Here is a 13417-nt window from a genome sequence, read left to right on the forward strand (position 1 = left end):
CGGATTCTGAGAATGGGGGGTAGGGGGCACCGGGTGAGGGAGGGAGTGGTGATGGAGGAGGATATAGCAATGACGGATGTTCAAAAAAACTTGCAGATGGCGGGTGCTGCGGTGCAGACCCGCCCGACCCAATGAGTACTTTGAGCTGGAACTGCCGTGGCTTGGGTAATCCACGGACAGTTTGGGAAATTGAGGACATAGTGTCCCGCAATAAACCCGATTTTGTATTTCTGATGGAAACTAAGGTTAACCGAGATCATGCAGAGCGACTTCGGATTAAGCTTGGTTTCGAAGGCCTTTTTAATGTGGATAACACTAGATTGAGTGGAGGACTGGCATTGTTATGGAGAACGAATGATACTGCAAGAATAATTGGTTATTCTAATAATCACATAGATGTTGAGGTGAGTTTGCCAGGTTTTGATAAGTGGAGGATGACTGGTTTCTATGGCTTCCCGAAGCGTCCGCAGAGAACGGAGTCGTGGGACCTTATTCGGTCATTAGCAAGTAGATCGGATCTGCCATGGGTAATCATTGGAGATTTTAATGATCTCTTATATCAGTATGAGAAACGAGGAGGAAATCCCCATCCAGACAGCTTGCTACGGGGCTTTGGAGAAACTATTGAGGAGTGTGGTTTGACACAATTACCAATGTCTGGATATCCCTATACTTGGGAGAAGGGAAAATGCACGCCAAACTGGATAGAGGAACGATTGGATAAGGTTTTGGCTACTCAAACCTGGAGAGAGTTGGTGGCTGATGAAAATGTGCAGAATATATTAACCCGGAAATCAGATCATTCTTTCCTTTTCCTTGGGATTCTCAATCTTCGGGGAAGGAGGGGTGTTCTGAGAAGGGGTTTTCGTTTTGAGATGGCATGGCTACATGATGAGGGGTGTAGGGAAGTGGTGGAAAAATCCTGGGGCGAAGGAAGAAGTAGGGGGTTGCAGGAGTGTGTCACTCTATGTGGTGATCGATTAACACGCTGGGGTGGAGACCGATTCCATAAATTTGGTGAGAAAATATTGAACTTGCGTAAGGAACAGTTGCGCCTCAGGGGGTGTACGGATCCGGTATCCCTAGCCGAGTTTCGGAGACTAGATGAATGTTTGGCTCGTATTGAATTACAGGAGGATACGTACTGGAGACAAAGGGCCAAACAGCATTGGCTCCAGGATGCAGATGCAAACACCAGGTTTTACCACAGGTATGCTTCTCATCGAAAGAAAAAGAATGCTATTACTAAAGTTATGAATAATGATGGGGATTGGATTGAGGGGGATGCCATGAGGAATGTAATCTTGGATTATTATCGTGGTATTTTTAACTCGAGTTCTCCTACTGTTAATGATGATTTCTTTGGGAGTATACAATCACGTGTAACAGGGACACAGAATGAGAGTTTATTGCGCCCATTTGAAGAGAGTGAGGTTAAATCTGCATTGTTTTCAATGTATCCTGATAAAGCACCAGGCCCGGATGGTATGAACCCTGGGTTTTATCAGCACTTTTGGGATGTAGTGGGTACTGATGTTTCTTCTTATATTTTGAATTGTCTGAATACTTGCTCAATGCCTGATAAATTGAATGAAACAAACATTATTTTGATCCCCAAGAAGAAAACCCCGGAAATGGTTTCTGATTATAGACCAATTGCTTTGAGTAATGTCGTTTACAGAGTTATGGCGAAGATGAATCATTTTATATCCTAATTTATTTGTATGGAAGATATATTTTCTGTGTAGATATATACCAATTTTGTCATCTTTGAATAAAAAGAAAACATAATATCACTAGTTGGAATTACACATTATTGAAAACCTCTTTGTAGATGATATTGGTAGTAGCAACAGATCTTGTCCATCCTCGTCTAGAGCTAGCTAACACCTTCAAGCCATCAGGATGGGTGACTCGGGAAAAAAGCCACATACAATTGACCATTGCCCATTGCATTACTATTTTCTCTGGAAAATCAAGGAGCTCGGATCCATATGTATCCCATATAATACATATACTATAGTTAATCCGTTTTCTTTTTGAAATAGTTAATCGGGAATCATTTAGAATTTTGAGTCAAATAGTAATATTCATTTTCTTTTTCAATTGGCCTAATTTATGTGTCATTTTTAATCTTAGTCAATTATTATTTTTAATACATATCAATTAGTTAATTAATAATAATAATTTTTTTTAAATATTTCCAATCAATTATTAATAATAGATTATATTCTTTTTCCAATTTACCTATACTATTGTTAATCCATTTCATTTTCGAAATAATTAATCAGGATTATTTTTAATTTTCAGTCAATTATTAATATTCTTTTCCTTTTTTAATTGCCATATAATTAAAATAGTCATGCAATAACGTAGTAACAATCTTCTCTAATCAAAGTATTTTCAAAATAGTTTGCCCATTGCATGACTATTTCCTCTGGAAATCATTGAGTTCAGATCCATATGTATCACTTATAATACCTATATTATAGTTAATTTGTTCCCTATTCGAAATAGTTAATCGAGGATCAATTATTAATATTCATTTCCTTTTTCAAATGTCATAATTTCTGTGCTATTTTTTTTTTATCTCAGTCAATTATTATTTTGTTACTACATATCAATTAATTAATTACTAATAATATATTATTTTTTAAATATTTCCAGTCAATTATTAATAACAGGTTCATTTTCCAATTTATCTATACTATTATTTGGGCGGTCTGGCCATTTTCATTTTCATTTGAATCAACTTGTGATCATTTTTAATTTTTAATCAAGTATTAATATTTATTTCCTTTTCCAATTGGCCTAATTTCCTTGCCATTTTTATTCTCAATCAATTATTCATTCTTTTATACATATTAATTAATCAATTATTAATAACAGATTTATTTTTAATACTAGTTTTTTATGCGCATTGCGCGATTGGGATAATGCCCAATGTTTTTTTTTTAAATAAGTACTTTAAAGTATATCAAGACCATATTATATTGGAATTGTTCATGCATAGATAATTGAATGTTAAATTTGCGTATTTAAATAGACAATTTTAAGTTTACAAATGCAAGATAATATAATCAAAATTGATTATAATTGTCAATAAAATAATTGTAAAGGTATGGTTGAAACCAAATACGGGACATAAGGAGAGCAAATAAAAATTAGGGCATAAAATATTAAATATATACTAATATTGAAGAGCTAACTGCTGATTGCCAAACAAGAATATTGTGAGATAGTTTCTCAATTCAATTTGTTGTGTGATTTGAATACTCTTTTTGTCAATAAATCTCCCAAGTGGTTAATATTTTTTTAGATAAATCCCAAGTGGTTAATATGATTGGCTTAATTATATTTTTTATATTTTTTAAAAACAATTATTATTATTATTATTATTATTATTATTATTATTATTATTATTATTATTATTATTATTAAACTAGTATTTGTCCCGTGCGATGCACGAAAAATATGTTATAAAAATATATCTTATATGAGGTTTATTCATATATAAAATTTTTGTTATTTAATAATTATTATGTGTAAATTTCTATGATAAAATTATGAACATAAATATATTTACAATTAAAATAATATTTAAGGTGGGTGATTACTACAAATCTTAAACTATATTAAAAATTTAGTACATAGTATTTAATATTACAAATTTTTAAGAACTTAGTAAACTACAATAGTAATTGAATTACAATTTTAGAGTCACCACGGATCAAAATTTTTAGACCTTTGAGATTTCTAACTCTAGATGTGGCAACATATAATTGACCTTTAAAGACCAAAATCACAATCTTAGTTCGAATATTGATTTTTTCTTCCAAATACTATCCAATTAAGTGTGTAATCAATAAAAGTTAAGAACTAATAATTTGAGAATATAATCTTAATGTTACTAAGCCTACTTCACGTCAATTAAGTTGGAGAGTGTTATTAGATAGTATCCAATGAATCCACGAATAACGCATCCTTGTCTCCGTAGTCCTCAATATGTACATCAACAATCTTAAATATTAGGCCACCTAGCTATGCCATATATTAATTTCAAACTTATGAACTTTGGGGTTGCATGCAATAAAAAGTATATTTTAAATATACTAAGGGTACATTATATATGTATGTAAGGTACTTTCAATATAAAAATAATGTATTTTTAATATACTAAAAATGTATTTGATATTTATGATTCATACAATTACATGGACCATCGTTCACACAATAATTTGCCAGTAGAAATTGAAATATAAATAAATAAATAAATATATATATATAAATATATATATATATATATATATATATATATATATATATATATATATATATATATATATATATATATTAGACACTGTCAGTGTAAATTATTATCATTATTATTATTGCAATTATTATTATTATTATTAATGTTATTGTTATTATAATTAACAATATTATTATGGTCTTGTGAAAATTAAATGTTGATTATCACCATTTAATTTTCACAAGACCGTATAGCTTTATTATATATAGGATATATGTATACCCTTACGTCATTTTACATATTAATCTAAATAGCTAATTTTTTCAAATATCTTTTTACCAACTGTTGATATAATTCGCTGGTCAAATTTGCTAATATAATCTGCTAACGCTAACCGCTAACTGCTAATTATCAAAGAAGGACATTGCGAGGTAGTTCTCACTTCAATTTGTTGTGTGATTTGAATACTTTCTTTATCAACAAATCTCTCAAGTAGTTAATATGATTGGCTTTATTAATTATATTTTTTAAATTTTTTCATGGTATTAATAAAATACTTGATAAATAAATATATAGAATTATTTTGTATTATAACTTTGATATTTAATTAAAAAATAGTGCAGAAAAAAGATAATAGACAATGTAGTGAATATAATCAATTGATGAATTTGAATGTAAAGAGTTTTTACATTGGAGAAATATAAAGACAATATAGCTAATAAAATTATTTCTCTTAATTAATTTATTGATAATGAATAATTTTTTTAAATAAAGACATTGTAGGGACAATGTAGCGAATATAATCAATTGATGAATTCGAATGTAAATAATTTTTATATTGGAGAAAAATAAATACAATATAACTAATGAAATTATTTCTCTTATTTAATTTATTGATAATGAATAATTTTATTTTTATCTGGGTTGCCTTCTACGGCGAGAAGGTGACCACGACCACCGGAGTCTGTCAAACGGTCGCCGGTCACTTGTTTGCCTGAAAATATGTCGAAAAATACGTCAGAAAATGGCCCGATCTCCAATGACCCATGATAGCAGGTCATTTACCTGTATTTGGGTTTTATTGCATCAAAATGCATTGTTTATGGGTGTAGTTGCACCTTAAAAAAGTTGTAGGGGCTAATTGACTCTTTAGCAAATGTTTGAGGGCTTATTTGACCATTTTCCCTATTCTTTTTTTAAACTATAATTTCACATCTGAACATGGTGTGAATAAAAAAATAAAAAAAAATGCATATTCAAAGTAATGTAAAACCATGCAATCTTACCATTTAAACAAAATACACAAATTTAAAATTATAAATAAAAAATATAACAAAAATATTGAAATAACCAGGGACAAATGCATGTAAAATGTCAACCATCAGTCATGGGAACAAATTTTAATGTCCAAAGGCATAAATGGCTAGGCTCTCAACAGGAAAACATTTTATTACTGATTTCAATCCATCTTCTCAACATTCATAGCTCTTAATAGATCCTCCATCCTTTGCATCGCATAGCTTGTTTCGCTCCAAAGTTCCAATAGGACTTTCAGCCACCTCTCCATCCAGAAAGTCTAAAGGGCAGGAAAAGTTAAATAACTAAATAAAGTTACACAAAAAAAAAGGAAAAAATGTTAGTGACAAATAAATAATCACAAATGTAAACAATATTGCACCTCATCAAAGAAATCATCATCTTCTTTGTCACAAATAGGCCTAGAAAAAACTGCGTCCTTGAATTCTCTCACAACTGTGTTAAAATAGAACTTCAAAAAATTAGCAATCACAAAAAAAAAAAAAAAAAAACTCTTTATACAAAAAACTCCGCCTTCTTTAAATCTCTTCGAATACTTTTGAGCATATCTTTAGAAATATGTGCATGAAAAAAATTCCCTGAAATTAAAGTGTTACAAAAAATATCGTAAAAAACTATATGCATAAACAAAACATTTTGAATTAAAAAAAAATATTCAAACGATAGTACAAAAGGTACAATGCCTCTTCATCATGGAATATGCACTCTATAGACTTCACTGTTTTAGCCTCTCTTATCTCTGAATCTTATAGGTACACACCACTCTAACCTTTATTGCATTCCTCTGTTCTTAGGAAAAATTTCACGTCCAACAATGTCGATTGAAGTTGAAGCCATGCGTATTTGGTGTAATAAAATTACTACAATGATTTGTACTCTGTTAAGATTCAAATGTTTATAACCGAGAGGAAGTTTACAACTATACGATTAGCATAATGAAGTGTATAAATAGAACTCTACAACTATACGTTTTGCAAAATCTTCTATTTAATTACACAAATTTTAGAGGAAATGAGATTCTTGTTATATTTGTTTTCCATTTTTACGCAAAATCTTCCTTATAAATTCTATATATTACTGATTATTTTAATAAGCATATTATTATTGGAATCGTTCATGATAATTGAATGTTGAATTTACCTATTTAAATAGGTAATTCTAAGTTTACAAATGCAAGATAATATAGACAAGATTGATTATAATTGTCAATAAAATAATTGTATGGGTATGGTTGCAACCAAATACGGGAGGGAGACCAAATAAAAATTAGGGCATAATGTTAGGAACATTTTGTATCTAGATTTTGATGATACCAAATTAAGCCCTCTATAAATTTAAAATTATTGTATTAGAACCCGAGTCACTTATGCTGTGAACTCAGAGTCAATAGATTAGCAAAAAGATCTAGTCAATAGAAGTTAGCTTCTTTCTACAACCAAGGATGGGACAAATGAAGACAAGAAGATCAAGAGAAGATCCACCTTTTGTATAGCATTATTTTGTATTATAACTTTGATATTTAATTAAAAAATAGTGCACAAAAAAGATAATAGACAATGTAGTGAATATAATCAATTGATGAATTTGAATGTAAAGAATTTTTACATTGGAGAAATATAAAGACAATATAACTAATAAAATTATTTCTTTTAATTAATTTATTGATAATGAATACTTTTTTTTTAATAAAGACATTGTAGAATAATGTAGCGAATGTAATCAATTGATGAATTTGAATGTAAAAAATTTTTATATTTGGAGAAAAATAAAGACAATATAAGTAATGAAATTATTTCTCTTATTTAATTTATTGATAATGCATATTTTTTTTTAATAAAGACATTATAGACCCATAATTCTAAATAAAATAAATACATATGTATTATTTTTTGTTGTAGCTACTAAATTATTATTTACAATTTAATAAAGGTAAATTAGAGTACTAATTATGCCAACTTTGATTGTGATGAGGTTTGAACCTAAGACCTTTCTTATTGAAATCAATGAGTAAGTTAACGGATAACTAATAGAAATTAACGGAAAACATAATATTTAGTTAACGGATAATCATATTCATTAAGGATAAATTAGAAAATCTTTAAAAAAAAATTAAAATATGATCAATCCTAGCCATTCATTTGATTAAAAAAATTTGACCGTCATTTTTTCTACCCTTATAGGCCTAACTCTCTTGGACTCTTATTAGTATGGTATATATATACAATTAAAATTTATAAAACTAAAATCATTTAATAATTAAAAATTAAATTTCAAACCCCAACCCCAAATAGCTAATTCCTAAGGTTGAACTTACCCCTGCAAGTGTACCAATTTGCAAGATGATTTGGCATGTCACATGAAATTATTTTTTACTAATATTATTTTTTTTAATATGATATGTATTATTGTACAAACTTGCAGTTCTAGCAAGTTTGCAAAGTATAACAAAGGTTGCCGAATGATAGCTTTGTTGTACTTTAGTATTGCAAGGCAGCAAGGCTGCCGTTGCATTTGTCCTTTTCTTTATTTTTTATTATTTTTTATTATTATATTATTATTATAATGCACGGGGTTAATACAATATTTTTTTTTTTAAATAAAGTATTGTTTCAAAATGAAATAAAAAAAATAAAGCGTTGTTGTACCCAAAAGAAACAGAGAAAATAAAATATTAAATTATTGAAAGAAAGACTAAATTACAAATTATTAAAAACCTCATTGTAAACTACATTAGTGGTAGAAGTACCACTATTTTGTGCTTCACCACAAATTAATATTTTGAGCCCGTCTTGGTTGCTTATTCTTGATGCAGCAACATATAATTGGCCATGAACAAATACTGGTTTCTTTAACAGCAATCCTACATTAGACAATATTTGCCCTTGGCTCTTGTTTATGGTCATTGCATATGACATCATTAACGGAAATTGTCTCCTATTAAACTTGAATGGCAGTCTTGGATCTGATGGTGTGATGGTCATTCTAGCAATTAATACCCTTGTGCCAGCATTTGGTCCTGCCAGGATGCTTGCTTCAACAACATGGTTTGCTAATCTGGTTACAACCAACCGAGTTCCATTTCAAAGGCCAAGAGTGTGGTAAATATTTCTCATTAACATCATAGGAGATCCAACCTTTAATGTTAAAGAGTGGTTTGGAAGGCCAAATGCTCGTATGCTATTTAAGAATTCCGGGATGTGGACATCTGCAAGTATTGAGCTGGAAGAATCTGCTTTGCATGCTGTGTCGCAACTATAGTATGTTTTTCCTTCTCCAAAAGTTATGTCTGACATGTATTGATTAACTTCATTGACCACTTCTAGTGTTGTTGCTAAAATTGCACTACTTTGAAAACAACTCCCATCATTATGACTTCCACTAAAGTTCGGGAACATACTTTGAACAATAGTGGCAATAGGATCACCAGCTGATTTCAACAACAATTCAGATGGAATATCAACATTAGCGTAACCATCATTATCTTCGCCAATCGTACCATCACCGAGTGAAGCAAGCCATTTAGCAAATTGATCTAGTTTATGTTGTTGCATACCCTGTTCCATATTTTGTAAACGCAAATTTTTTGTGAGGAGAATTACCCTGCAATTTCTCCATAGGTATGAAGAGTTTATACTCGCACAAACAATGTCTTGTCTGGTACCTTTTGGAACTACTGGTAATATCTGCCTGAAGTCACCACCCAGCACAACAGTCTTGCCCCCAAATGTCCTATGAGCACTATTGTCATTGACAAAACGTAATAAACCTCTCACCGTTTGATCCAATGCCTCAAAACAATGCTTGTGCATCATTGGTGTTTCATCCCAAATGATCAATCTAGCTTGAACAATAAGTTCTGCGAGGTCAGAGCCCTGACTAATATTGCATGTGGAGTCTTCATTGAGGGAGATTGGTATAGCAAACCTTGAGTGTGCAGTACGTCCACTTGGTAAAAGTAAAGATGCTATACTACTCGATGCCACATTGATCACAATATCACCTTTACCTCTAATAGATGACGATAGTGTCCTCTATAAAAAAGGCTTGCCTGTACCACCATACCCGTACACAAAAAATAATCCACCGTTGTTAGAATAGACATTTGAAATAACGGCATCATATATAGCTCTATGCTCTTCTATTAGTTGTGCACTAAGTACTTCTATCTCTTCCATTAGAGTGACACGAACGTATGCTAACTCCTCCCACAACAACCTATTATTAGTCATAGCATTATTTCCTTCTGAAGCCAGAGGCATGTTGGGAAAATCTTTCTCGTTTTTGTAATACACTGATAATAGCTTTTCCAGTTCTAACAGTGTCAAGTCCTTTTTTTCCTCATCACTTAAGAACAATTCTGAAATGTTAAAAAAAAATATAGTATGTTATTATATACACCAGAATGTTAAAAGAATTTAATTGAAATATTGCTAAATGAGGACCTGGGTTATTTAATTACTTCTACCGATTGTGTTGTGCATCGTCAACGAGGTGTAACCATACTTTGTTCCACACCAATTCTGGATTAGACATTGTGTTTGCCATCAAGAGAGTCACAAACCGTGCGCGTAGCATGCGCCCTTAAATGAGTTGTACTCTATTCCATTAAATGTCCTTAGGTCACTGAAACTTGTAGGTCCTCGGACTATGTTTAACAAACATGTTAGATAATACAACTCGCCGCTGCCCGGAGGAACATAAAAGATACGACCAATTAAAAAACCCTTTTTCCTTGGTTGTCATTTTTGAATATCTTTTTTCCACACGAATTGATTTGGCATATCAATATAACTTAACAATCTTGCTTCTGGATAGGTTTTATTGGCCTCAAACCATCCACTAAACATGTTTTTTCCCAACGGTTTCCTTATTTAACAATGTTTTGATATCTTCATCATCTTGAAAGAACACCGTCTGGCTGTCCGGCAAGTGGAAACTAAGTCTTTCAACTGCAGGTGTTCTACACTGTATGTCAAACTAAGTAATCGCCAAGTAGCCTCACAAGAAGAAATGTATCGGCAGTCGTAGTACATGTTGATCTTATCCACGACTTCGACACCATTTGAATCTGTTGTACTCTTATAAAACTCAGTTGTTACCCTATCATTGCCTTTGTTCACATAATTGAATAAGTATTTTATAGATCTTGATTGGTTGCATCATTCAACATTTAAATGTGCTTTGTATCTCAACAGCAAGTATCTATTGTGAGGCACAACATATCTATTGTCCAAAAGAATATTGTTTTTGGTAATTGTCCTTCCATCAGCCTTCTATATATCGGGTATCCATCAGCATCGAAACTTGATGAATCAACAAACTTTTTTGGAAAGTTTTTAGAACACCGTCCATTTTGCATGCAAGGAGAAGTTTTCCTAGCAACTCCGCAAGGACCATGATTCATGAACTCTTCGACTGCATGGTAATATTCTTTGTCAATCTCTTTGTCGGGTATTTCTGCTGAAATTATAGAGTCCATGTAACTTGTTGATGACAACAAAGTGTTTGTTCCACTAAATAGTAGTATATGAGCATGCGGTAGCCCACGTTTATGAAACTCTATTGTGTATATCACTGTACAATTAACAAAAATCAAATCAAATAATAATCTATATATTAAAGAGAACATGTTGAGTTTGTCTCATATATGGATTAGGAATATGAGTTTGTCTCATATAAGGAATAGGAGTGAAAGGGAGATTATATGCCTATAAATATATTGAATGTATCTCATCACCGGCCATCACAAATAATAAAGAGAATTGTTTCACTCCCGTGGATGTAGGCACTTTGCCGAACCACGTAAATCTTGCCCTCTTTACCCTTTTAGCCATTATTATTATTTTCTTGTTCTTGTTAATCTCAACAAATTGGTATCAGAGCATAGTTGAGATGGCTATTTCAAGTACAAAATTCGAGGTATCAAAGTTTGATTGTATAGGGAATTTTGGGTTATGGCAATCTAAGGTAAAGGATTTGTTGGCACATGAGGACCTTCTGAAAACCTTGAAGGCGGAAAAACCAGCTAATCTGGAAGAGGCTGATTGGGAGGAGTTGAAGAACCAGGAAGCTATGAACGTGGTTCAAGCTGACTCTTATTATAGTGAAGGTGATGTTCTAGCGGTAACTAGTAACAAGTTCGAACATTGTTTGGACTTGTTGGGCATTTCTAGATGCTAGATGAGAAGGTGGTGAGGGGTGCTGTAGTGTTGGACAGCGCGGATACCAGGAGGGGTCGCGGACCTGGTATCGGTATGGACCGGGGCTTGGCACGAGTTACGGTTGGTAGGTTGGTATGTGCCGGGCTTGGCATGAGTCACGGCTGGTGCGGCGGATTGCTTGGGACGAAGCAGTTCGTGAACATGCACGGGGAAATGTTTGATGCTGCGTGGTGTGTGTTGCTAACCAGTGGCAACTAGGGACACGGGTTTAGTGTGACTTTGCAGGGGCGCTGTTGTGTTGGGGCAGCGTGGATACCAGGAGGGGATATGGACCTGGTATGGGCTAGATGCAGGAGGTCAGCTGAACGGGCAATTAGCATGAGCCGCGGCTGGTATAACAAGTCGACGGTTGAGGGCGAATGGCTTGGGACGAAGCGGTTTGTGTACATGCACTGGGTAACGTTTGATGCTGCGTATGCGTGTGTCTGGCTAGTTGGGATGAGCATGGTTGTTCATACCCATGTGTATATGTGAGATAAATCTTTTTCTCCTAAAGGGCATATTTGCGAAGGTGGAGATGGTTAGATAAGTCTTTTCTCCTAAGGGACATATTTGCTAAGGTGGAGATTTGTTGAGTTATCTTTTCTCCTAAGGGACATATTTGCCAAGGTGGAGATAGTCTTTCTCATAAAGGGCATATATGTGAAGGTGGAGATGGTGAGATAAGTTTTTCTCCTAAAGAGCATATTCGTCAAGGTGGGGATTTGTTGAGTTATCTTTTCTCCTAAAGAGCATATTCGCCAAGGTGGAGATTGTTGAGTTTGTTTCATATATGGATTAGGAATATGAGTTTGTCTCATACTAGGAGTAGGAGTGAAACGGGTAAACCCTTTGTACAGGGATTAGATGCCTATAAATATATTGGATGTATCCCTAAGGGGTTGTGTCACCACTATCACCATCACTATGAATATAAGAATTGTTTCACTCCCATGGATGTAGGCACTTTGCTGAACCACGTAAATCTTGCCCTCTTTACCCTTTTAGCCATTATTATTATTTTCTTGTTCTTGTTAATCTCATCAGAACAAATAAACTATAACATAAATTGTAATATACTAAAGCGACTTAGATGCTTTGATTGGCCCAACCAATTCTCCAGATCTATACTCTTTGATTAATGAATCCAACTTCATCTTGAAAATCCTACAAACAATATCTGGTATATCTTCTGCATGCAGTGCCTTCGCTACAGTATAACGTTTTATTTCAGGCCACTTTGGGTTGCATGTGAACGCGATGAATAAGTTTGGATAACCTGCCCAACAACATATAGCCATGGCATCTTTGTAGTTTTGTATCATATACCTGGCACCTCCTGTAAAACTCGAGGGTAAAATCACCCTCTTGCCTTGAGTTGAAGGGTCTACGTCTCCTCTAAACAACGCGTCTGTCAGAACTTTGTACGCTTCACACCGCAATGCCTTCTGATTATTTCTTATAAAAAGAAGCCTACCTGACTCAACCATAGTGTACCCATCAACCAAATATTGTTGGAACAGCCTCTTGGAGTGCAACAACGTCGAAAGTTCATTTCTCCTTTCATGTATACGATACGAAAAATACTCCCTAGGTGATATACGCTGTCTTCCAAAACCTTGTTGTGTAGCACTACTGGAGAATGGAA

The 13417-nt window shown here is 33.1% G+C and overlaps 2 protein-coding genes across 2 annotated transcripts in view; both read right to left on the bottom strand.

The window, feature by feature from the left end:
• LOC109160445 (disease resistance protein RPM1-like) overlaps positions 1 to 13417 on the bottom strand; it is an 81448-nt gene that overhangs the window by 17314 nt on the left and 50717 nt on the right. The window lies entirely within an intron of this gene.
• LOC109160436 lies at positions 8650 to 10050 on the bottom strand. Its single transcript, XM_019308735.1, has 3 exons — positions 10029 to 10050; positions 9730 to 9926; positions 8650 to 9600 (listed from the first exon to the last, which is right to left on the bottom strand). Exons 1-3 carry the CDS (start codon positions 10048 to 10050, stop codon positions 8650 to 8652), a joined length of 1170 nt encoding a protein of 389 aa, XP_019164280.1.

The sequence above is a fragment of the Ipomoea nil genome, unplaced genomic scaffold (assembly GCF_001879475.1).
Source record: "Ipomoea nil cultivar Tokyo-kokei standard unplaced genomic scaffold, Asagao_1.1 scaffold2847, whole genome shotgun sequence".
In the NCBI taxonomy this organism is placed as follows: domain Eukaryota; kingdom Viridiplantae; phylum Streptophyta; class Magnoliopsida; order Solanales; family Convolvulaceae; genus Ipomoea; species Ipomoea nil.

Coding starts and splice junctions, on each gene's coding strand:
- LOC109160436 (XM_019308735.1), bottom strand. CDS start 10,050: ATGCACAACACAATCGGTAGAA. Junction 9,927..10,028: donor GCACAACACAATCGGTAGAA/GTAATTAAATAA, acceptor TTAACATTTCAG/AATTGTTCTTAAGTGATGAG. Junction 9,601..9,729: donor CTCTAATGGAAGAGATAGAA/GTACTTAGTGCA, acceptor CCTTTTTTATAG/AGGACACTATCGTCATCTAT.